This window comes from Hippocampus comes, unplaced genomic scaffold, assembly GCF_001891065.2.
Source record: "Hippocampus comes isolate QL1 unplaced genomic scaffold, H_comes_QL1_v1.1 scaffold213, whole genome shotgun sequence".
Taxonomy (NCBI): domain Eukaryota; kingdom Metazoa; phylum Chordata; class Actinopteri; order Syngnathiformes; family Syngnathidae; genus Hippocampus; species Hippocampus comes.
This window is the reverse complement of record NW_017806232.1, coordinates 263,182-286,869: the sequence shown is the minus strand read 5'-3', so window position 1 is coordinate 286,869 and position 23,688 is coordinate 263,182. Positions and strand designations below refer to the sequence as shown.

Genomic DNA, 23,688 nt, shown 5'->3' with positions numbered 1-23,688 from the left:
GATTGAAGATAGAAGACAAAATGCACAAACTGTACATGTGTATACCTTTCTGTTTGTTTTTGTGCGAGTACAGAAGAACAATGTCCTCCTCCGTCGATGATGTCGGGTGAAGCCCAAAGCGCCACGAGGCCACCGGCCGCCGCTCAGGAGGAAAAAAAGGAAGCAGCAGCTGCCACGCTCCCGGCCTCAAGCGCAAGCAGAATACCGGCCGCCGCTCAGGAGGAAAAAAAGGAAGCAGCGGCTGCCACGCTCCCGGCCTCAATCGCAAGCAGAACGGAGCCCCGTCTTTTCGCCAAACCCCCCGCAAATGTAACGTCGCGGGAGGACGACGACGACGAAGAAGAAGAAGACTCAGACGACGCAAGTGAGCACTGTAACGTCGCGGGAGGACGACGACGACGAAGAAGACTCAGACGATGCAAGTGAGCAAGTTTTCTCGCTTCAGTTTTATGTTCCTGGAGGAGCTCATACTACAAATTCCTTGTGTGGTTTTACATACTTGGTCAATAAATATGATTCTGTTTCTGATTCAGATTTTGGTCTCATATGATTTATTTTATTCTTTTTTTTTATATTGTGAAAGCCACGCTGGGATGTTTAGAATTCAGTCTGCTCTATGAGCAAGAGCGCCACCAACTGCAGTGTTGCGTCATCAAGGCCAAGGTACACGCTGCAGCAACCTTTACTTTCTTTAAAAAAAACAAAAAACACTTTACTTTCTTTTCATTTTATTCTAATGTGCGGCCATATTTTTTTCATTCAATTCATTCAAAGCGCTCCATTTTTATTTCTTCAATTCAAAGATGATTTCATTTAAATTGTGCGTACTTCATTCAGCCAAAAATTTTATTCGTGTGTGGGTTTTTTTTTTCCTTGTGTCAGGGCTTAAAGCCGATGGATTCCAATGGCCTATCGGACCCTTACGTCAAATTACACCTGCTTCCGGGTGCTAGTAAGGTACTCGCCAGTCTATCGCCATAACAACCACGGGATGCTTATTGCTAGGTGGTTTAGCGTATGTAATTTAGTATCTGTAGCTTGTGAGAAAACAAAAGAACTCTAAGAACTGACACACCCCGTGACTTAAGCTGTTATTTTTCAGACAGGCTAGCTTCTTCTTTTTTTTTTTTTTTATTGACTCCATTCAGAATTTCTGTACATTATCTTACAAGGAACCATCTTGACAAATTTTGAGGGAACTGTTTTGGACCACCGATCATCGTGGCAGGGGCAGTGCCCCATCACAGCCACCAGATTGTACTATTGATTACAGAGTAGTGGTTCAGTTTTTGTCTGTCTCATGTGGTGCAGTCCAACAAGCTTCGCACGAAGACACTGAAGAACACTCTGAATCCGACTTGGAACGAGACTCTGGTCTACCATGGCATCACCGATGACGAAATGTCCCGAAAAACCTTACGGTACGGCTTCACTTTCTACAGCCACAATTGTGTTGATTTATTTATTTATTTATTTATTTTTTACATTGGGCTATGTGTCGAAAAAAAATGAAGTCAATTTAATTCCTTTGTCACGGAACAAATTGAATTTAGGAACGGTCTGGTTGTAGATTAAGATTAAGATTAAGATAATAAACCTTTATTAGTCTCGCAATGGAGAAATTCACAATGCAGTGACATTTAACATGAATTGCGTCTTCTTCGTCCGTCAGGCTATCGGTCAGCGACGAGGACAAGTTCGGACACAACGAGTTCATTGGGGAGACGCGAGTGGCGCTCAAGAAACTCAAGTTCAACCAGAAGAAAAAATTTAACGTGTGCTTGGAGAGAGTCGTTCCGGTAAGACTGCGTCACGGACCAGAAATACCTTAAAAAGATTAACTCTTAAAACGACCAACGGCTGTAGTGAGGGCTGGGAAACTCAACCTTGCTACTTGTTGCTTTATGTTTTAACTCAAAGTAATAACAGGAAATAAATTGATTGGAAACAGAGACTTTGTGGTTCAGATGTGCAACTTTGATGTTATCTGCAATTGTCTATGTTTTACAATATATCATTCTGGGGCACAGCTTAATCTGCCCCATGCAAACATACATGCTCATCCCTTCAGGCTCTGCTACGGGGAATCTTCACTTTTATAAAACTTCTTCTGTCTTTTGTCCTGCAGCCAAATGTGGAGGAGACTCTGCATTCGAAGGCGCAGTTCCGCATCATAACCACCAGATGGTAGTGTTTCTCACTTATCTCACATCTCACATCTTGACGTTTTTTTCTCCAGGTGAAAAAAGTTGTTGGAGGTCAATCTCGAGGAATGGCGCTCTATGAGGATGACGTAAGTGTGTGTGTGTGTGTGTGTGTGTGTGTGTGTGTGTGTGTGTGTGTGTGTGTGTGTAGCCGAAAGTGTTTTAACCCTGCTCGCAATACAAAGTAGGGTATGTACAGTGTGTTTGTGTTTGTGGTTAGGTAGACGAGGGCGAGGACTGTGAGGAACGAGGTCGCATCCTGCTGTCTCTGAGGTACGACAGCAAGCAGGGTCGTCTGATTGTGGGCGTTGTCCGATGTGCCCACCTCGCCTCCATGGACGCCAATGGATACTCGGACCCCTTTGTCAAAGTGTATGTCAAACACACATGGCTGATACTGTCGTCGTACTCGTTTAACACATACAAATCCAACTGACAACTTCCTATACTACTTAATTCATCCTCAGGTGTCTGAAGCCTGACATGGGAAAGAAAGGCAAGAACAAGACACAGATTAAGAAGAAAACGCTCAATCCAGAGTTCCAGGAGGTCAGTCACGTCTTTATGAGTGAATGAATGTATGAATTCATGAGTGACTGAATTCTTGTTTCCAGGAGTTCAGTTATGAGATCAAGCACGGTGAGCTGGCTAAGAAAACTCTGGACATTTCTGTGTGGGATTACGACATGGGCAAATCCAACGATTTCATCGGTGAGCTTGTGCGTTAGCATGTTTAGCCAACATGCTATGCCTAGCTAACTGTCACGCGTGTCTGTGAGCAGGCGGCTGCCAGCTGGGCATCCAGGCTCAAGGCGAGTGTCTGAAGCACTGGTACGAATGTCTGAAGAACAAAGACAAGAAGATTGAACGCTGGCATCTTCTCCTCAACGACAACAGCAGCGGACGCTTTGACGACTGAAAATGACACTCAGCTCAACCCTGGTCCACTCTACGCTCTCGTCTTCCCGTCGCCGTTTTATGTTTGCCTCCACCAGGGAATGGCCTCGGCCTCACATGACCGGTTCCATCAGGTGTTCAGTGGTCTTGATGCATGTTGTCTTGTGAGGAATAAACAATCATGCACCTGAAGATGTTTGCCTGTGTGCTCATGACACCAAACACTCAACCAGTCGGATCGAGCCGTCACCCACCTTGATAACAGACGTCTGTCATCGACAAATTACAGGTGAACTACACCACCCAATGTAATCAGTAGCGCCCACTGGACATCACCAGTTTCAGTGATTTACATGAAATTGAGTGGACATGACTCATCACAGGACAGATGAAAAAGTCCCAAGAACCCATGCCCAAATTGAACAAGAGGTGAACCATTTTCATTTGAAGCAGCCTTTTTTGGTCAAGTTTACTCAGTCATGCCCTTGACACCTGTTCCATCCACTGCTGCCAAAATAGGAAGAAGAAAATTAAACTGGATGTCAGCCATTTTGGTTTGAAGTCTTAATTTAGCAAATTCGCTAAATTATTTGCAAATGAGTGACTTGCTGTGGTAATTATTCATTGACTGACTGAGATAGCAAGGGAGTGAGTGACTGAGGTTTTTCTGTGAGTGAATTAATTTGTGTACTTCATAATTTAATACAATAACAAATATACAGTCATAATATAGAGTGTCTGATGATGTTTATAATATTTCCAAGGAGCCATAAATTGCGCGTGATTGGTCGAAAAACTTCTAAACTTCTTCGGAGTGACGTCACCACCTGCTGGACATAGGTAGAATGCAAAGACTGCGTCCACTTCTCCACGCACTTAAATGACGTCATCGCAAGAAAGTCTCTCACACACACAGGGACAAACACACACGAAGGGAAGGAGGAGGTGAACTCCTGCAAACATGGCGTGCTGGTTTCGTTTGGACTTTACTCGGGGCGGATTCGAACCTCGACCACGACCTCGGGCGGCTGTTATCGGTCTCGGGGGCTCCGCGTGAGGGCGGGTTGATGGAAACTTGCCTCATTTACCGGGAGAACAAGGTAGGAACGTGCACGCGCGACTTCTTCTAAAGTCAAAATGTTTTGATTGGTTCAAAAAGTAATCGAGACAACGTGCGCAAATTCGAGATGATTTCATTTGCTGTATTTTATTCAAACTGAGATTTTCTGGGGGTTTTTTCTATCTTTTGTTTCACGTTGTGATTTTTTTCCTGTCCTGCCTGTGTATGTACAGTACAGTATACCCAAGCTGGATTTGTGACGTCACAATCCAGTAAACTATTTGTTGTTGTTGTAGAAATTTTAAAGCTGCACGTGACTCACCACATTTGCATAGCAAATAAGAAAGAGTGACAAAAAATGTTAAATCGGCTTAGATGAGGTTAAAATCGGTGTCTTACCAGATCACTTCCAAACAATCCGCACTTACAAAGAGCAAGTTTTTCGCTGCAGATGTTTTTTTTTTTTTCTTTTGTGTAATTTAAATTTTTAAATCACTTCCCAATTATTTATTTATTTATTGTATTGACCAAATTATGTTTTCTTTATATTTAATGAATGGTAACATCTGGTTATGTGTAATTGTTATTGGCATATGATCATATTTGTTATTTTTCATTGTTAATATTATTTTTAACTTTTTTTGGGGTCTTTATTTATTTATTTATTCATTCGCTAATTAATTAATTAATTTCAGGTATCTTTTTTTTATCCTCAAGGACAGAAAATCATGAACATGAATTACAAAGTGCATTCTAAAACGACATTGAAGAAATTTCATCTGTGCTGCATATAATACAGCACATTTGACAATAAAGTTGTACTGTATTCAATTCAATTCAATTATACTCTGAAACAGTTCACATTAAAATACACAAAAGCACCAATAATTTAAATATACATTAACAGGCCCAAACAAGTCAGGCCTACATTTCAGTCCAAATTGTATTTTGATGCCTGCAACTGAAATAAAATAAAAAAAAGACTGGCAAACGATTTGAAGGAAAGCAGCATAGGCCTGTCAAGTATCACAGTATAAGCAAATGCAGCATAACTTTCACGTGCATGTGCATTTCAAGTAGAAAATGATTTGTTTTACTTTTGAGTAATGACTCAGTGGCGGAATTTGTGATAAAGTTGTTAAAAAATTGAGACAGTATATCAGCATATTCAATAAATTTGTAATAATATAGTTCATTCATTTTTCAAATGTGAACATTCGTAGTAGAATGTCCTCCAGTTCACTTGGGTGATGCGCTGAGTTCTTGACAGTCTTGCTCACAAGAATCTTAAAACATGACATGTTGTTCCTCCTCAGTTGTCTTTGCTGGGCTCTTGCTCCTCCTTGCGGCCACCAGCCTTCCCTCTTCATCATCATCATCGTCATCATCATCATCATCATCATCCTCAGTCAGCATGAACAAACGGGCGGGACTACCACATGACTATGGTCTGAGCAAAGCCGACATGTTGGATGCCGTCCTTGGCTGTGAGCAGGCCTGCCAGCGGGGGGACTTTGCCCTGGCTGTGGGTCTTTGCACGGAGGCACTGGCCACGGACCCCCTAAACTGCGTGGTGTACAGCACCCGCTCGGCGGCCCACCTCAGCTTGGGCCGCTACCATCAGGCCCTACACGATGCCAACAAGGCCCGAGACATCAACCCCAAGTGGACACAGGTACAAACTCCCAACTCCTGACCGCCGCTGTGATGTCAATCGGACACCATGGGAGCCATTTAACCCAAATCCTCTGTGAAATTTACAAAATTGAAGCGCATTGAGGTATTTCATTCGGACACAAGTAGCACTTTGCTGTCATATTGTGCCATCTTGGTACCATAGAATTTTGTTGAAGTGAATTGAGAAGTTTATTTCGACAAAAGCAGTGCTTTACAAACCTGGTTGTGGCAACTGGTTGCCATGGAACTTTGTGAAAGTGATTTGAGGAACTTGGACAGATGTAGAACTTTGTCACCATCTTGGTGCCAAGGAGCAATGTCGAAGTGAGTTTGGGAGTTTCACTTCAACAAAAGTAGAACTTTACCACAGCACATGTTAAAGTGAGTTGAAGAGTTTCATTTAGACAAAAGTAGTGCTTTGCCATCATCTTCAACCTTAGGAATCCTTACGCAAAACCTTTTTGGTGGGATGCCACTTACGTGGCAATAAAACACGACTGTATTTGATATAGCATTAGCATTAGCACAGACAAAGTCGTAAACAGCACACAACTGACCCAAGCTAGCTGCCGCTCCGTCATTTGTTGTTATGCTAATTAGCCTCTGGAGCAAGGTGTCAATCGCTAGGTAGCCACAAAATATCAATATTATGGTGCAAAATATAATATTGCGATACATGGCACCATCTTGTACTGCCGTACAATATCATAGCTCAATTCAAGATGGCGGATTAAAAGCCTCATTGAGCAACAGTTCCCACAAATGAAACTCTGCTTCAATATTTCTTGCAAAATTGTTCACTATTAAGGATTATTTCCTTCATATTTAGCGTCTTTAGGATGTTGCCAGTTGTCACTCACATGTCAAGTATTCATGCTAAAATCACCAGATATTGATATCCGTACGCTGTCCAATCACGCTTTTCATGTTATTGTGCTGGTGAATATATCACAATAATGAAATCAAATAACAAGCAAAGTGCGGAACACACAAAAGTCACATCACAGGGTGTACAAAATGGCGTGAGTGTGTGCGTTTGTGTTTGCGAGAAACTTGACTTCCTTCCTCTGTGACAGAGAATGGACGGAAGTGTATGTTTTTTTTTTCTTCTGCTCTGGCGCTTGGCCTTGGTTCTTAAAGACAATAACAGAAGCTGCGTGTTCCCTTGTGTGTGTGTGTGTGCGCATGTGTAAGTGTATGTGCATGAAGCCCAGCCTTTTGATTTGCCGAAGTGGAGGTCAGACAGAAGAAGAATAAATCAACAAAAAGTTTCTTTCCCCTTCACTTCTTCCCACCGACTTTGCTTACACTCACACACATATTCATACACAGCTCGTCATGGGAACAGAGTGGTGTGGCCTGCCCCGACTCCTAGCCTGCCCTGTCATTATCTCTGGACTGGCACCACAATGGCAGCCCGATGTAGGACGTCGGCTGGCATGAGATTAGAAAGTTTGCCTGGGTCTCCGTCAGGCCTGTCCAGGCAGCTCGACCTCAGTCTGGCTCACAAGGATCATCTTGGACTCATGCGAGGGGAACACCACACAAACAATTTCAAATACCACTCAAGCTTATTCATCCATTTATTTTCTTAAGAAACTGGGTGAGATGGAGCCTATCCCAGCTGACTTTGAGTGAGAGAAGTGGGGTCCACCCTGGACTGGTCACCAAGCTAAGACAGTCTTTTGATCTCTTTACACTTTAATTTGATGATTTCCTGCAGATCATGACGCCCCCTTGTGACAGCATCATCCAGTCAGCCAATCAGAGCTCACTTGTGGCTGGTTGGATAGCGTCACATGACATTGACTTGACCTCTGGTGCCCCCTGGTGTGACAGTTCTGTAACATGACCCCGAACCTTGTGTGTGTGTGTGTGTGTGTGTGTGTGTGTGTGTGTGTGTGTGTGTGTGTGTGTGTAAGAGAGAGGATGGGGGGAGGGGTCAGAGTATCCACGCAGCCTATCAGGTTTCAGAGTCGGTTTTGATCAAGCACTCGCAGACTTTGAGTGACCAAGCAGGTGATGCGGTGGAGAGATGAACATGTGACGCTAAGTTTGTTATTGTGACGTTTGTTGGGCGAACATGATGAAGTGGCAGCCCCGCAGGAAGGTGAGTGAGTTGATCTCTGACGAAAAACTATTGTCATTGCACAGACTTTCCTAAAAAGAAAACATTTAACAGGAACACGAGGAACTCCTCTAGCCTACACACAATATTCCAACTTATATTACAAGAATCATTTAGCAGATTTATTTGCGTCATTGTCATGGTGCTGCAATTTTGTTCTGTACTGCCCTCTGCTGTTCACTGAAATTGACATCAAATTGGCCTTGGGCTCGCATTGAAGAAGTCACGTGACCAAACCCGGAAGACGGGATTTTGGCATCTAGTCATAATTAGCGTCGAGTCTTAGTCGGAATCAGAATGAAATTAGCGTCAGGTTGGTGTCAGGGCATAGTCTACATCGAGTCACAGTCGCTGTTCATGTCACATCGCAGTCAGTGTCATAGTGGTATCATAGTCGCCATCGGGTGGTAGTTAGTGTGACGCGGACCTCAGATCGTAATCGGCATCAGATCGTAGTTGTCGTCAGGTAATAGGCGACATCACATAATAGTCAGTATCAGGTCACAGTCAGTGTAATAGCTGGTGTCAGGTGGCACACCAGCTGTTGTGTGATGTCATTACTCACCATCTTGGCTTCATTGCTATCCGACCAGAATTTGACATGTACGTACATGCTCGTTTTATTTTAATCATTTGCAGGCTTACTTCCGCCAGGCAGTGGCGCTGCAGCATCTCGGACGCCACGAAGACGCCCTGGCGGCCTTCGCCTCGGGCGTGGCGCAGGACCCGAAGAGTCTGCAGCTTATGTCGGGCATGGTGGAAGCTGCCATGAAGTCGCCACTCAGAGGTAAGTTCATCCCCGATTTGACCACTCAACAACCCGAATTGACCGCGACTTTGTTAATGCTTCCCCCACCTCCAGATTCTCTGGAGCCTACCTATCGCCAGCTGCGGGCCATGAAGCTGGAGCGCAGCCCCTTTATGGTGGTATCGCTGGTCGGACAGGAGTTGCTGGCACACGGCTTCTATGCCGCCGCTGCGGAGGCGTTAGAAGCGGCACTGCAGATTGGCACATGCTCACTGAAGATGCGTGGCTCCATCTTCTCGGCACTCAGTGCGGCATACTGGTCGTTGGGCTACGCGGAGAAGAGCTTGGACTACATGAAGCAGGACCTGGATGTGGCCCGGACCTTAGGTGAATGTCAAAGCTTAATACAGTCAAACCACGTCAGCATCAGGCCTGTAATTAGTGTCAGGCGTGCGTTAAGTTGTAGATTGCATCAGTTCTTAGTCAACATCAGGTCATAGTCGGCATCAGGATCAAGTCATGGTCAGAGTCAGATCATTGGCAGCATCAGGTCATTTTCTGAGTCAGGTCCTAGTCAGTGTCGGTGTCTGTGTCATGACAGTGTCAGGTTGTAATCGGTGTCAGGTCCAAGACCTAGATGTGCGCGCTAAGTGTGCGTTAGCCATGACAAGATGGAGAATGTTAACTGACGCCTGCTCATTTTGTCCGCAGGTGACCAAACGGGTGAATGCCGTGCCCACGGCAACCTTGGCTCCGCCCTCTTCTCCAAAGGCAGTTACCGAGAGGCGTTGGCCAATCACAGGCAACAACTGATTCTGGCCATGAAGCTTAAGCACAAAGAGGTTTGTGAACACGCTTTAGCATTAACATGGCCGCCATGTAGTGCCATTGTGAATGTTAGCCTATTAGCATGCTGCTAATTTAGCCGCTAATTCACTTGATTTGATTGCTGCTACTTTATTCAGTATTTAGTAGATTTTTTTTTTTGGACCATTCACTTAAAAAGAAACTAATAACTCGCACGCTAATTTCAAATTGTGGCCGGTGTACCAACCGCAGGCAGCGGCCGATGCCCTCAGCGGTTTGGGTCACGTGTACACGGCCATCGGCGACTACCCCAATGCGCTAGCAAGCCACAAGCAGTGCGTCGCACTGGCCAGACAAAATGGCTGCCAGCTCTCTGAAGCCCGCCAGTTGGGCGACATGGGCGCCGTATACACCGCCATGGGGGATGTCACCAGCGCCCTGCGGTGCCACCAGCAACACTTGGACATCGCCAAGGTGCGACTCATTCCAACTTCTGTGATCTGCCACAAAAACAAATGCAAGGACTGAATTTTAGAAAGTGACACCCTACAAAGTGTACAAAGTTAACTCCACACCTCCATATCGACATGGCATAAATACAGCAATGAGATGTCCACGTATCAGAATCTCACCTATCTCTTTCGTCAGACTTTAGAGAACCAACGCGAGGAGGCTCGGGCATACAGCAACCTGGGCAGTGCCTACCACTCTCAGCGGGACTACGACAAAGCCGTGTCATACCACAGTCGAGTTCTGAAGCTGGCTCAGGAGCTTGGAGACCGTACCGTGGAGATGAGGGCCTTCGCTGGCTTAGGACATGCCGCCCGATGCATGCAGGTTGTTCTGTCAACAGTTTGAATGCTGCATTCATGTCGGTTCGAATCAGGTCATGGTAATCCGCAAAAGTTGAATTGAGGTAACCTCTTCCTGGTCATTGAAATCATATTTTATTTTCTCCCAAAAAGTCATATTGTCACACAAATAGTCTTTATTTTTGTTGTGAGGGGGGAAAAAAAAAATCTTTTTTTTTTTTTTTCCAAGACATTAAAATCAGATTACAAGTATCACAACACACTATTTTATTTATTTATTTCTGACAAAACTTGTAATCTTACAAGACTATAGTTTGTTATTAAAAAAAAAAAGGTATACGGTATACATACTACAAGAATAAAATCATAATCCTACCGGAATAATCATAATAACCATTCGAGAATAAAGTTGTATATGTGGTGCTCAGGACCTGGAGGGCGCACTGCGGTATCATCAACATCAACTGGAAATTGCAGAGGAGCTGCAGGACTCCGGGGCTAAAGGCCGAGCCTCTTCCAACCTGGGTACGTGATTCTTTGCTCAGTCTCGGGTGAGCTTTGGATGTGACGACTTCAAATGATGAAACAGAGATCACGTTCCCCACTGGTTGTTCTCTGTCACATGACTACTGCCCCAGCCAATCGGCACTCATCTTTTATTGATGCAGGTTTCAGTTTCTGCAGTCACTGTGATCCCGAAGAGACAATCAACATCACTAAAACTTACGAATTACAGTCTTACCCATTTACATTTGAACAACCAAAAATGCTTTCAAAAAGATTGCCACAAAAAGACAAGTAAATCCAATGCACAAAAACAAAACAAACAGGACAGATCACGACACCACCAGTATATGTGCTATAAAATACATGAGTATATGTGCTATAAAATACATGAAATTAAGCCATTACTCAAGCTCAGTGTTTCCTCCACCTCAGGCATCGTCCAGCAGATGCGAGGTGACTACAAGGTTGCATTGAAGCTCCACAAGGCTCACTTGACCTGCGCCCAGGAGCTGGGTGACTACGCCGCACAGGGAAGGGCCTACGGCAACATGGGCAACGCCTACCATGCCCTGGGCCTCTACGAGCAAGCTGTGGGGTTCCACCGCCAGGAACTGAACATCTCCCTGGAGGTGAAGCTCCTTGGAAAGAGTCGCTCCTCGTGGCGAGGAGCAGTAACCGACTCCATGTGTTCTAGGTGAATGACAGAGCATCCCAGGCATCCACACATGGCAATCTGGCGGTGGCCTACCAGGCACTGGGTGCACCGGACCGGGCCCTCAAACACTACTTGCACCACCTGAGCATCTCACGGGAGCTCGGTGACGTTCAAAGTGAAGCGAGAGCTTTAGGCAAGCCAGATATGAGCGTCAAAGAACGTGAAATGATACTTTCTGGTTCTACTTCCATTTTGTTCTCTATTTTCCAGCAAACCTGGGCAACTTCCACTGCTGCAGAGGTGACTACAAGCAGGCGTTACCGCACTACCAGCAATACTTGCTTCTGGCTCCCGGCCTTCATGATCTGGAGGGCGAGGGCAAAGTTTGCCACAACTTGGCTTATGCCCACTTTTGCTTGGGGCAGTACCAAGACGCTGCCAGGTGAGAACTTTGCCTACTCTGAATGTTTCTACGATGGACAGTGGGATACTTCAGAGTGGCAAAATTTGAGTAACTACCACTGACTTGAAGAGAATCAGCCATCTTCTGGAGAGTCAAATGTATTGTTGGTATCTGAAACTGAAGCCATGGCAAGAAACGTGATATGTTATCAGATATGGTTTCCTCAGTATGGCAAGTTTAGTTAGAGTCAAAAGCTGAGTGGACTGCAGTGCTCAGACCCGGAAGAACATGTGACTTCGTGGTGAATTGTCAGATAAAAATGTACATTAGATCCATACCACACTTAGCCTTCTTTCCTCTACTTCCTAGATACTACAAGCAGGATCTGGCTTTGGCCCAGGACCGACAGGATAAGTTGGCCCAGGCCAAAGCCTACTGTAACCTGGGCCTGGCCCACAAAGCCTTGGGGGAGTTTGGCAGAGCAGAAGAATGTCAGAAATATCTGCTTCAGATTGCACAAGCTTTGGACAATACACAGGTAAGCGTCCATGTTGGAGTCTTCACAAAAAAAGATTTTGAGGTGCACCTAACGGACTGTCCCTGATGTTATGTTTATAGGCAATGTTCAGGGCTTTGGGCAATCTCGGAGATGTCAGCGTTTGTCGGGAAGATCTTCAGGGAGCCGCCAGCTTCTACCAGCAGCAGTTATCTTTAGCTCATGAGCTCAGTGATCACAAGATGGAGGCAGATGCCTACTCAGCGCTAGGATCAGTATACAGGTAAGAAGTTCAGTGAAGACGTCCAGCTTCCATCCTTTTCCCTGGCTACCTTGATAATCACTTCCTACCATACTGTATAACTTCCAATTTTGTACCTTTGTCAGGTTGCTTGGCCAGCTGGACACGTCCTTGTCCTTTCACAGCCAAGAGCTTACCCTGCGCAAAGATCTGGGCAACCATCGCGGGGAGTGCCACGCTTTGGGTTGTCTGGCTGCCATCCACATGGCTCTGGGAGACTACGACACAACCCTGCAGTGCTACGAGGCTCAGCTGGACCTGACGCAACAGCTCAACGATGCCCACCTGGAATCTCAAGTCCACGGGAACATGGGCATCACCAAGATGAACATGGGTCACTTTGAGGAGGCCATTGGTTTCTTGGAGCAGCAGCTGGCCATGTTGCAACAACTGAGTTCCAAGGAGGGCATCGTGGATCGGGGGAAGGCTTACGGGAACCTAGCAGACTGTTACAACGCCTTGGGAGACTTTGAGGAGGCCATTCGGTACTATGACAAGGCCCTGCCGGTGGCTCAGAGTCTCAAACAAGTTCAGGACCAGGAGAAAGCCTACAGAGGACTTGGCAATGCTCACAGGTAATTCAAACGGCATTTTCGGGGGGAGTAGGGCTGCAAAGTGGTAGAACACTTCTCTTTTAACGATGTGTCCTTTCAATCGCAGGTCGATGGGCAATCTGCAACAAGCTGTGGTGTGCTTGGAGAAGAGGCTGGTGGTGGCTCATGAGCTTGCTGGACCAGAAGGCGGGAAGGCACAGGCGTACGGAGAGCTGGGTGCCCTGCACAGCCACCTGGGAAACTACGAGCAGGCCTTGTCTTGCCTGGAGCACCAACTCAGCATTGCTCGATCAGCCGGGGTGAGCAGTGGTCCATCTTTTTCGAATAGATGGTGACTCGATGTCCGAAAGTTCACTGTCACTATTTAGTGCCACAGTATCTGAAGCTGATGCGTCAATCAAATCCTGGCTCCGAAAGTGACATCAAACCCGCTTTTCTCATCAGGACAAATCCCTGGAAGCAGAGGCCAGCGACGTGGTTGGCGGAGTTTACCAGCTGATGGCTGACTACGAGACGGCACAGCAATGGCACCAAAGAGCTCTGGACATGGCGGAGCAGACGGGTTGCGTGAAGAAGCAAACACGAGCCTACGGAAACCTGGGAGCGACCTATGAGGCTCTGGGCAACTACGAGAGGGCTCTGGTTTTCCAGGAGCAGCACCTTAGCATGGCGGCGCAGACCAACAACTTGGTGGCCAAAACGGTAGCGTACGGCAGTTTGGGGAGGATACACCACGCACTGGGCAACTACACGCAGGCCGTGATGTACCTGCAGGAAGGTGAGGAATTTAACGACCACGTCAAGACATCAGCACCTCTCTCATCGCTTTTCTGAACTCATTTTGGGCTGTGCTTGGAATCATGTGTTCACTCAACTAAACCGCCCATTATCTCAAAATTCATATCTAGTCAGTCGGGAATGATTGAAAGATTGCCAACACAACCTTGAATTGCTTTCAGGTCTTCGCCTGGCTGAGCAGTTGGCTCGGAGAGAAGACGAGGCTAAGATACGCCACCGCCTTGGCTTGGCTCTGTGGGCTGCTGAAAACCTGGAGGAGGCCCAACACCAGGTCTGAAGCCTAGACCGCGTAATTGTTTGTGGAACAAAATATCGATTTGAAATGGTGAGAACTCATTGTTCTGCGTGTTTCAGCTCTACAGAGCATCAGTTCTCTTTGAGACCATTCGCCGCGAGATGCAGCACAGCCCGGACTACAAGCTCTCCCTCTTTGACCTACAGACGGACTCGTACCAGGCTCTCCAGAGGGTCCTCGTCAGCCTGGGTAGGATATTATCTCAGCATGAATAGCATTTCGTGTAACGAATATTAGAATTTAATTTGTAAATGTAGGTCAGCAGCCAAAAACTGATCATCCATCGCTGTCGATTTACAAACATTTGTTTACTGTTCTTCCACAGGCCGCCATGAGGAGGCGCTGGCCATAGCGGAGCGAGGCCGAACCCGGGCCTTCACTGACCTACTGGTGGAACGTCAAAAAGTACACCAGCAGTCAGCAGGCTCAGACCAGTACGCCCCGGTTACGGTGGAGCACATCCTGGAGACGGTCAACTCCCAGAAGGCCATGGTGCTGTATTTCTCCGTGGTGGGAGACTTCCTGTACAGCTGGCTGCTGGCTCCCGGCTCAGGTAGTAAAAAATATACAACCCTTCACGTTATCCGCTTCCCTTTTTCAACATCTCTCCACTATTGTCATGGTGATGACACAGGCATCGTCAAGTTCAACCAGACTTGTCTCGGAGCTGACGCGCTGGAGTTCCAAGAGCGCTTGAGCTTGCAGGATGCGAGTCCGCTCTCGCTGGAGCAGTACATCAGCAATGCCAGAGAGGTTCTGGGAATTGATGGAAACCTCGGCAGGTAAAACACGACACAACTTTACTGCGTTACGACGTACTTTGAGGACTATTGTGTTTAAGCCGTGGGAACGATTGCCTAAATTAGTAACAGGATTCTTTATCAAATGACTGATAATGTCTATTCAGTGGTTCTGGAGGTTCTGCTTGTGCTGGAGTTGTAAGAAGCATGTATTCCCAACCCTGGGGTCAGCAACCCAAAATGTTGAAAGAGCCATATAGGACAAAAAAAAACAAAAAACAAATATGTCTGGAGCCGCAAAAAAATAAAAGCCTTCTATAAAACTTACAATGAAGGAAACACATGCTGTATGTATGTAGGAGACTCTACTGTCTCAGAATTGTTTGTTATTCATTCCTTTGTTGTGTGTTCACAAACGCCCCCATAGAATTTATTTTGTGATGTCCTCGCTTTATTTTTTTGTTTTGGTTCATTATTTTCGCTTTTCTTAGTGTCAGTGAAGTGATCATGGATTTCCGTTTTTCGGAGGCTGTCTTTGAACGCCTCTCGAGTTGAAGAGGAGAGAGGCACGGAATCGGAAGTAGACGTGTCTGTGTTTGTCGAGTCTGTTAAAAGCATAAATAAAGTGTCTGTTTGAAAAAAAAACAACACCACAACTCTCCTTTTTCGGAGCTGCAACATGTATCTATATCTATTTGAGCTATATTAGCCTACTATCAAAATCTTTTTCCATTTTCAAACATGTTTTAATAAAGCTCCAGGGAGCCACTAGATGTCGCTAAAGAGCCGCATGCGGCTCTGGAGCCGCGTGTTGCCGACCCCCGTCCCAACCGGACCTTAAGAGGCCTAATCTAACGAAGTCATATTTCGACTTATTGAAGCAATATTCCCTTGTAGGCTTAACGCGGACAGTGAGACCGAGAGCGAAGCCGGAGATGTTCCGAAGCGACACTTTGACGAGCTCAATGACAAAATGAACTCCGATGACGACCCCAGCGGCTACCTGCGCATGGTGTCCAGGAACAACATCTTCAACGGGTGACTCTTCCCTTTAAGCAGCTAGTTTAGCATGCTAATGTAGCAAGGGAGCACAACCGATGCAAACTCAGCATGCCGGAGAAATTGCTTGCGGAAGGGATTAGCTGTTTTACTACAACAGTTTGTACTTCACACGTCCAAGATGACCATTGACCATTCTGTACAAGTATCTTACACACAAGACAACGAGCTAGAAATAATTTTGCTAAGCTGCGGACTGTGAAAGGGGTTTTCTGCTTCGTTTTGGTGAACAGAAGTTGCCGCAGTGTACGTAGCATCAACAGCATTTCTTCAGCGAAGGACGGCTCGTCTTCTCCTTCCCGCTGGTCGGGTATCAAACCTTCTCCTCTACGTGCTCTCTATGACTTGCTCATCGGGCCGATGGAAACGGTACGTACGCACGACGAGAAAGGTGGTCTGTCCATTTAGCAGTTTCAAGTCCTGATTCTGGTTTGAGTAAAGTCAATTCATTTGTGTTTTTTTATTTCAGGCCCTGCTGCATGGAGGTGGTCCAACGGGCCGACACCGGCAACTAGTTCTGGTCCTGGAGGGTGACTTGTACCTGGTGCCTTTCGCCTTGCTCAAAGGCAGCTCGTCAAACGAGTTCCTTTATGAGATGTTCAGTCTGCTTTGCGTGCCCTCATTAGCAAGCCTCCGAGTTTCCGAAAAGCATTCTAACCCCGTTGTCGCCTTACCCTGCTGCGACGCCGGCTCAGCGCCCACCGTGGTGGGGGCGCCGCACCTGCCGCCCGGCATGATGCGGCGCTGGATGTGGGGGCCGCTGCCTTCGGCCCAGGATGAGGCTCTGTGTCTGGGGGAGCAGCTTAGGTGTCGCCTGCTCACCGGCGTCAATGCCACAAAAGAGAGTGTCATCGCTGCCCTCTCGCGGGCACAGTGCGTTCATTTCGCCACTCATGTCTCCTGGAAGCTCGCCGCCCTGGTGCTCGCCCCCAGCCGGGAACGAACCGCCGGCCAGGAAGAAGAGGAGGAGGAAGAGGGGGGCCGGCGGACGCTGCCATCAAGTGCGGAACGCTGTGTCGGAGGAAAGAGGAGTTGCAAGGACGTTGACAGCATTGGTGAGAATGCATGTGAAAGCGCATGCAGCGGTCCGCCGCTTCAAGACTTCCTCCTCACGGCGGCGGATATCTTGGAACTCAACCTGAGTGTCAAGCTGGTGGTCCTCAGGTTGGTGGTGAAGGGTTCCGCGAGGGTTCTTAACGTTAACGGTATCTAAATGATATAAGGGTTTCAAGACAGCGTTATGGTTTCAAAGACTGCCGCCCATCTCCCAGGTTGTACCCGGAGTGTGGCGTGTGGCTGACATGTGACGGCTTGTTGGGCCTGACCGGAGCCTTCCTGTCGGCGGGCGTCCGATGCGTGTGCGTGTCCCTGTGGCCCACGCCGCCGCCTGCCGCCAAACTCTTCATGCAGAGCTTCTACTCGGCCCTGCTCAACGGCGCCCCCTCTAGCGCCGCACTCAACGGCGCCATGAGGGCGCTACACAACAGCAAGGACTTTGCACACCCCTCCAACTGGGCAGGTGACCGCATTCAAAACCCTTCCTTGGAACCTGACGTTGAAACCCGAACAGCAATTTTTGAAACAATAACTCGAAACACTAACCCTGGCTTCATGTTTTCATTTGAAACCTGACTGGGGGCTTGAAACCTGTGTTTAAATCCTTACTTTGAAAAGCTAACTCTCACTTTAAATTCAATTTGGAATGCAAATCTTTACCCAGTCTTGAAACCGTAATTTGAAACTCTAACTTGAAACCCTAATCCTACTTTGAAACCCGAAACCTGCCTTGAAGCCTTGCTTTGAAACCTTAATCCTTCTTTTTAAACTAAACTAAACTCTGACCCTGGCTTGAAACCCCAACCTTGTGTTTTTACCTCACTTTAAAACCTTACTGGTGATTTGAATCCCTAACTTGAAACTGCAAACCTGTTTGGAAACCCTTTTGCGGTTTGCCCTCTTTGACAATGTCGTGTTTTGAAATCAAAACAAGCACTATGTGTTGTCGCACAGGTTACCTTCTGATCGGTAGCGATGTTAAGGTCAACGGCCCCGAGTCTGCGCTGCGACAGGCCTTGGCAGAGGTCCTCCGGCATGCCAACCGGGCCAGGGATGCCCTGAGGGTTCTTCTGCACCTGGTCAGAAGTCAAGACACGTGGCGTGGCGTGACGTGATCGTTACGCGACGCTTCTTTCGAATGATCCGATCAGACAAAAATAATCTGATTCGTCTTGTGTTGTGTGCAGGTGGAGAAGGCCTTGCAACGCATTCACACTGGCCACACGAACCCCATGTATACATCGCAGCAAAGTGTGGACAAGAAGGTGTGTGGCAAGTGTGTATTTCTCCCATTGTGTGCACATCTATGCTACCCTTCAGTTGTCTGCTGTGTACGTGTTCAAAGGTCGGTGGCGTACCCGGGTGGCGCTCCCTGTTGTCGGCGTTGGGTTTCCGTTTGGACGTAGGCAAATCCGGCCTCCCCGCCGCCGTCTTCTTCCCCACGTCGGACCCTGGAGAGCGGCTGCAACAGTGCAGTCTCACCATGCAAGCCCTACTCGGTACTGAGCTTTCAAAGCACAGTTAAGGTTTCATATTCACCCTTTGAACCTGGATTAGTATTTGAAACCTTTTATACTCAAAGAGCCATTTTGACCCGGTTAACACGGAAAAGACAACACTGGTGGCCGCAAACACTTTTTGACATTTGAAACGATGATGTGAACCTTCAGCAGAGAATTCGGAGTCCAAGTAGATGCCTCTATTCCTTTATTTCCTCCCTTGTTTTTTTTTTTGCTCTGCACTGCCTGTTTTAATCAAGTGGCCACACCTGGTGGAGTTGTGAGGCATGCCGGGAAATGTCGTTTCTGAATTATCGGGGATTGGAAAGCGCTCTATAAGTAACAGCTCATTTACCATTGACCATTGTGTGTTGAGGTCTGAGTGCTGCTGCTCTTCGGGCTCTTTGCAAACTGGTGTCAGCACCTGAGGCAGGAGAGCAACTCATATACAAGGTAACCAACGCCACATCACTCACATTTGCCTTGAAGCGACTTTGCAGTAAACGAGGTACAGTCAAACCTCGTTTTTCAAACGTCTCTGTTCTCGACCAAATCGGTTTTCGACCAAAAATTTCGAGTTTTTTATGCCTCGGATTACGACCGAAAAATCGGTTCTCGACCAAACGGAGCGCACTTGAATGCGCCACTTGACTCCTCCCACTTTCCTTACATGAGGAAGTAACGCTTCCTCGGGTAGACGAGGAAGTGACGCTTCCTCGTTAGCGTTCTATTGTGAGCAGACGTCTTCAATAAAGATTATTTTTTTAAAGAGCGTGGTTTCGGTTTTCGAACAAATTGATTTTCTGGATTAGTATTTGAAACCTTTTATACTCAAAGAGCCATTTTGACCCGGTTAACACGGAAAAGACAACACTGGTGGCCGCAAACACTTTTTGACATTTGAAACGATGATGTGAACCTTCAGCAGAGAATTCGGAGTCCAAGTAGATGCCTCTATTCCTTTATTTCCTCCCTTGTTTTTTTTTTTGCTCTGCACTGCCTGTTTTAATCAAGTGGCCACACCTGGTGGAGTTGTGAGGCATGCCGGGAAATGTCGTTTCTGAATTATCGGGGATTGGAAAGCGCTCTATAAATAACAGCTCATTTACCATTGACCATTGTGTGTTGAGGTCTGAGTGCTGCTGCTCTTCGGGCTCTTTGCAAACTGGTGTCAGCACCTGAGGCAGGAGAGCAACTCATATACAAGGTAACCAACGCCACATCACTCACATTTGCCTTGAAGCGACTTTGCAGTAAACGAGGTACAGTCAAACCTCGTTTTTCAAACGTCTCTGTTCTCGACCAAATCGGTTTTCGACCAAAAATTTCGAGTTTTTTATGCCTCGGATTACGACCGAAAAATCGGTTCTCGACCAAACGGAGCGCACTTGAATGCGCCACTTGACTCCTCCCACTTTCCTTACATGAGGAAGTAACGCTTCCTCGGGTAGACGAGGAAGTGACGCTTCCTCGTTAGCGTTCTATTGTGAGCAGACGTCTTCAATAAAGATTATTTTTTTAAAGAGCGTGGTTTCGGTTTTCGAACAAATTGATTTTCGAACAGCCTTTTGGAACGGATTATGGTCGAAAACCAAGTTATGACTGTACGTTGAAATGAGGTTGTACGGTATCCTTCTCAGTGACTTTTCTCGTGTATCCTCCCGCAGCTCCATCAGGTGCTTCTGCAGCTGCAGTCATCTGACTGCGAGCGTGACCAATCATCGACTGCCATCCCAATGTCCCTCAGCGTGCAGGCGTGGAGGCTTCCCGGCTGCCACGAGTTCCTCGCCGCGCTCGGTAGAAAAAGCACAAAGGAAGCAAATGAAAGCCCGAGAGAGTATCACAACAGATCCTAATGTTTGCTTGGCAGGGTTCGACCTATGTGAGGTGGGTCAGGAGGACGTTCTGTTGAAGACGGGGAAGCAGGCCAGCAGGCGTGTTATCAATTTTGCTATCCGGTCACTCCTGGCGCTTTTTGGTGAGAACACCTCATTGTGTGTTTCCACTTCACTTCGATTCTGTGTGAAAAGTATCCACATGGAATGGGTATAAACGGGCGAATAAACCAGCTTGTCAAGCAATAGCGATTGACTGCCGGCCCATTTAAAGTGATTGACAGGTTAATAGGTGAGCAAGCCAGATTAACATCAAAACTTTTCAGTTTTACCCACCCAATGCAGGGTTGATTGCTGACCAATCCAGTGGAACAAGAAACCAATTCAGACTGGCCAGTCCGTTTTTCACTGGGGACCAATCAACGTTGACTACAGTCAATGCAGGTTGACAGGAGACCAGTTTATTCTCTTACATGCTGATCCTGAGGAAACTTTGTAAAAGTGACTGAAGCGGCAAATCCAGGTCCAAAAAGTAAAAACCCTGCAGCAGTTTGGCTTTAACCACAAGTGCTTCTGCGCTTACTGGCAGGTACCCTAAACGAGACCATGTGACAATTGAGGTTGGTGACCAATCGAATGTGACTGACAACCAAACAGATTTAGATGCAAACGATTAAAACTCATTCCGTACCAGCCAATTCTGGACCAAGTCTGAAAAGACGTCTTTGGGAGTGAATGAGTTAAGTAGGATGACTGGAGACCAATCCAGGATAACAATCAACTGGTCCATATTGACTGGGAACAAACCTAAATTGACTGACCGACACGCTAAATTGACTGGCGACCAATCCAGGTTAACTCGTGACCAATCGTGTAGGATTGGTCATGTGTGACACGCTTCTTCCCGGTCTTGTTTCAGACTCCACGGATCTTTCCAAGCGTGTGAGCATGTACAGCTCCTCCTCTCTGGAGTCTCTCTCGTCCTCCCCGTTGGCCCCTCAGCACCCGTCTTTTCCCGCCTCGCCGCCTCGTCCTTCCGTCCCACCCGCGATCTGCCCGGATGCATTGTCCAGCGACGCCATCTCCGTCTATAGCCTCAGCTCGCTCACCTCCTCCTTCAGCTTCTTGTCACGACCCGAGCCCGCAGGAAGTGATGTCGACAGTCGGTGCACGCAACCGCAGGAGGGGATGATGACGCCTTGCCGCTCCAGGCGAGTGACCAATCAGGGTAAAGGGGAGGCGGGCGATGAGGACTACCAGGGCTACGCCATCATTAGCAGCGAGCCTCTGAGGCCAGAGCACCGTGACACACCATCTGCAGGACACTCCCACACCAGGGGGGCCAATGGACAAGGGTCTGCCACCACTTCCACGGCAGCATCTCCCAACAAAGCGGCACCGCCAAAAGTTCCTGCCAAGCCGCATTACAAACAGAAAATGTGAGTTTTTGACTTCGCCGCGACACACTTTGTACTAAGGCAACGGTTGTCTGAATTAATTGGGAGATCATTTACTTTGGTTGCAAAACTCACTGATTACGATCCAAATATTCCTTTTCGCAGTTCATCTCCTCAGAGGAGCATGACGCCCGGCAAAGGGAAGATTAGCAACTTCGAGTCAGACCGCTCAAGTACGGCGACCGACAGCACCATCAAGTCCCAGGAGGAGCGCAGCATACCGGTGGGGCAGCTGGACCCCCAGGAGCTGGCTCGCAAGATCCTGGAGGAGACCCAGGGCCACATGCGAGCTGTGGAGAGCCTGCAGAGGGTCCCGGGGCGGCGCTGTCTCTCGACGCCCACCACCCCGATTCTGAGCAGGGGGGCACGTGCCTTTCAGCCGTCTGAGACCAGCGCCTTCAGCAGACCACCAAGTAGAACGAGTCTCAGTGCTGTGCCCCTCAGTCCTCTCTCTCCCAGACCACCATGCCGCTCCTCTTCCCTGCAGAAGCTCATTCCGCCCTCATCTCCCAAAGATCTCAACAAACGTTCAACGAGCAGTGAGTTTCACCTGAAACTACCTGACAGAGAGTGCGACTTCAAACCTTTGCCTCAAGGCGGGTCTTTTCTCAGACCGTCAACTGGGAAAGAGTCCCACATCAAACAACCAGGCAAAGGGTCCCACCTTAAAACCTCATCTGCAATTGAATCCCGTCTCAAACCTTCACCTGCCAACGAATCCCACGTCAAACCAGCTGGCAGCGACTCCCACCTCAAGGCTTTTTCCCACCTCCAAACTTCACCTGGCATTGAGTCCCATCTCAAAACGTCACTTTACAGCGAGTCCCACCTTAAACCAGCTGGCAGAGATTCTCACAGGAAAAATTCACCTGATATCGATTCCTACTTCAAACGTTCACCTGACAGTAAATCCCACATAAAACCATCTGGCAGAAATACAGATTTCAAACCACCTGGTCGAGAGTCCCACCTCAAACTGCCACTTGAGATTAAGTCCCACCTAAAATCTTCGCCTGGGAGCAAGTCCCATCAAAAACCACCCAGCAGTGAAGCACACCTCAAACCATCCCTTACACTACCCCCCTCCCCGATTACCGTTTCTCGCTCTAAAACCTTCAAGGCGGCTCGCCAACACGAAGGCGTGGCCCCTGCCAGCCTCCTTCCAGTAAAGAAAATGAGCACAGTGCGGAAGGACGTTCTGGGTTTGCTGGACCTTTCGCCGCGACATGAGCCCAGTGAGAGTCTGGACCGTCTCCACAGTGTGGACACCAAATCGCCGCCTACCGCCAAACCTTCTAAACGCACCAAATTTCCTGCTGGCTACAAATTTCTAGCGGGGCATTTTTTCCATTCCTCTAAATGTTGACATTGGCACCTTCCTGGTTGCCTTGGAGATTGAGTGAACCTGATGTTCTGAGAGGGTTACGGTAGAAGTCAGTGAAATGTGATGAGACAGTGTTGGTTGCTAGGTAACGAATGTTGATGTGAGTGAAGCATACAGAAAGAAAACTATTGAGGATTGGACTTGAGTTAAGATGATTCTGTGCTGATACAACCCGTCTTCCAATGAAGTTGGAACTTTTTGTTGAAAATAAATCAAAACACAATATAATAATTTGCAAATCATGGTCAATCCCTTGAATACACTTCAAACGTTTGTTGAATGTTGTGAAAAGAAAAGTTGATGTCAGACAGTGGTA

The 23,688-nt window shown here is 47.4% G+C and overlaps 2 protein-coding genes across 3 annotated transcripts in view; both read left to right on the top strand.

Moving 5' to 3' along the window:
* rph3aa (rabphilin 3A homolog (mouse), a) overlaps positions 1–3,293 on the top strand; it is a 12,203-nt gene extending 8,910 nt beyond the window's left edge. Inside the window, exons 6-16 of the mRNA XM_019856376.1 lie at positions 74–309; positions 389–422; positions 584–663; positions 883–957; positions 1,312–1,421; positions 1,673–1,799; positions 2,240–2,293; positions 2,425–2,576; positions 2,672–2,753; positions 2,819–2,915; positions 2,987–3,293. Of these exons, the coding sequence (XP_019711935.1) occupies positions 74–309; positions 389–422; positions 584–663; positions 883–957; positions 1,312–1,421; positions 1,673–1,799; positions 2,240–2,293; positions 2,425–2,576; positions 2,672–2,753; positions 2,819–2,915; positions 2,987–3,123 (1,184 nt within the window). The 3' untranslated portion in view covers positions 3,124–3,293. The remainder of the gene's footprint in view (positions 1–73; positions 310–388; positions 423–583; positions 664–882; positions 958–1,311; positions 1,422–1,672; positions 1,800–2,239; positions 2,294–2,424; positions 2,577–2,671; positions 2,754–2,818; positions 2,916–2,986) is intronic.
* Positions 3,294–3,976: 683 nt separating this feature from the next.
* Positions 3,977–23,575, top strand: ttc28 (tetratricopeptide repeat domain 28). Of its 2 annotated transcripts, none has more exons than XM_019856378.1 (32): positions 3,977–4,201; positions 5,571–5,836; positions 8,606–8,753; positions 8,829–9,101; positions 9,426–9,556; positions 9,774–9,995; positions 10,170–10,358; positions 10,762–10,858; positions 11,273–11,469; positions 11,535–11,688; positions 11,766–11,937; positions 12,268–12,436; positions 12,517–12,677; positions 12,782–13,270; positions 13,356–13,548; positions 13,694–14,027; positions 14,209–14,318; positions 14,402–14,531; positions 14,668–14,895; positions 14,977–15,124; positions 15,980–16,120; positions 16,375–16,510; positions 16,611–17,305; positions 17,413–17,660; positions 18,152–18,276; positions 18,385–18,462; positions 18,543–18,696; positions 19,073–19,149; positions 20,364–20,493; positions 20,567–20,674; positions 21,451–21,970; positions 22,094–23,575. In XM_019856378.1, the coding sequence occupies exons 2-32, from the start codon at positions 5,576–5,578 to the stop codon at positions 23,352–23,354; spliced, it is 7,479 nt and encodes a 2,492-aa protein (XP_019711937.1). In that variant the 5' UTR covers positions 3,977–4,201; positions 5,571–5,575; the 3' UTR covers positions 23,355–23,575. The 2 variants fall into 2 exon arrangements, with proteins under 2 accessions (XP_019711937.1, XP_019711936.1); XM_019856377.1 differs by having other exon boundaries at positions 5,478–5,836.
* The last annotated feature ends 113 nt before the right edge of the window (positions 23,576–23,688 follow it).

Coding starts and splice junctions, on each gene's coding strand:
- ttc28 (XM_019856378.1), top strand. CDS start 5,576: ATGAACAAACGGGCGGGACTACCACATGACTATGGTCTGAGCAAAGCC. Junction 14,896..14,976: donor GCTGCTGGCTCCCGGCTCAG/GTAGTAAAAAAT, acceptor GTGATGACACAG/GCATCGTCAAGTTCAACCAG. Junction 18,463..18,542: donor AGCAAAGTGTGGACAAGAAG/GTGTGTGGCAAG, acceptor ACGTGTTCAAAG/GTCGGTGGCGTACCCGGGTG.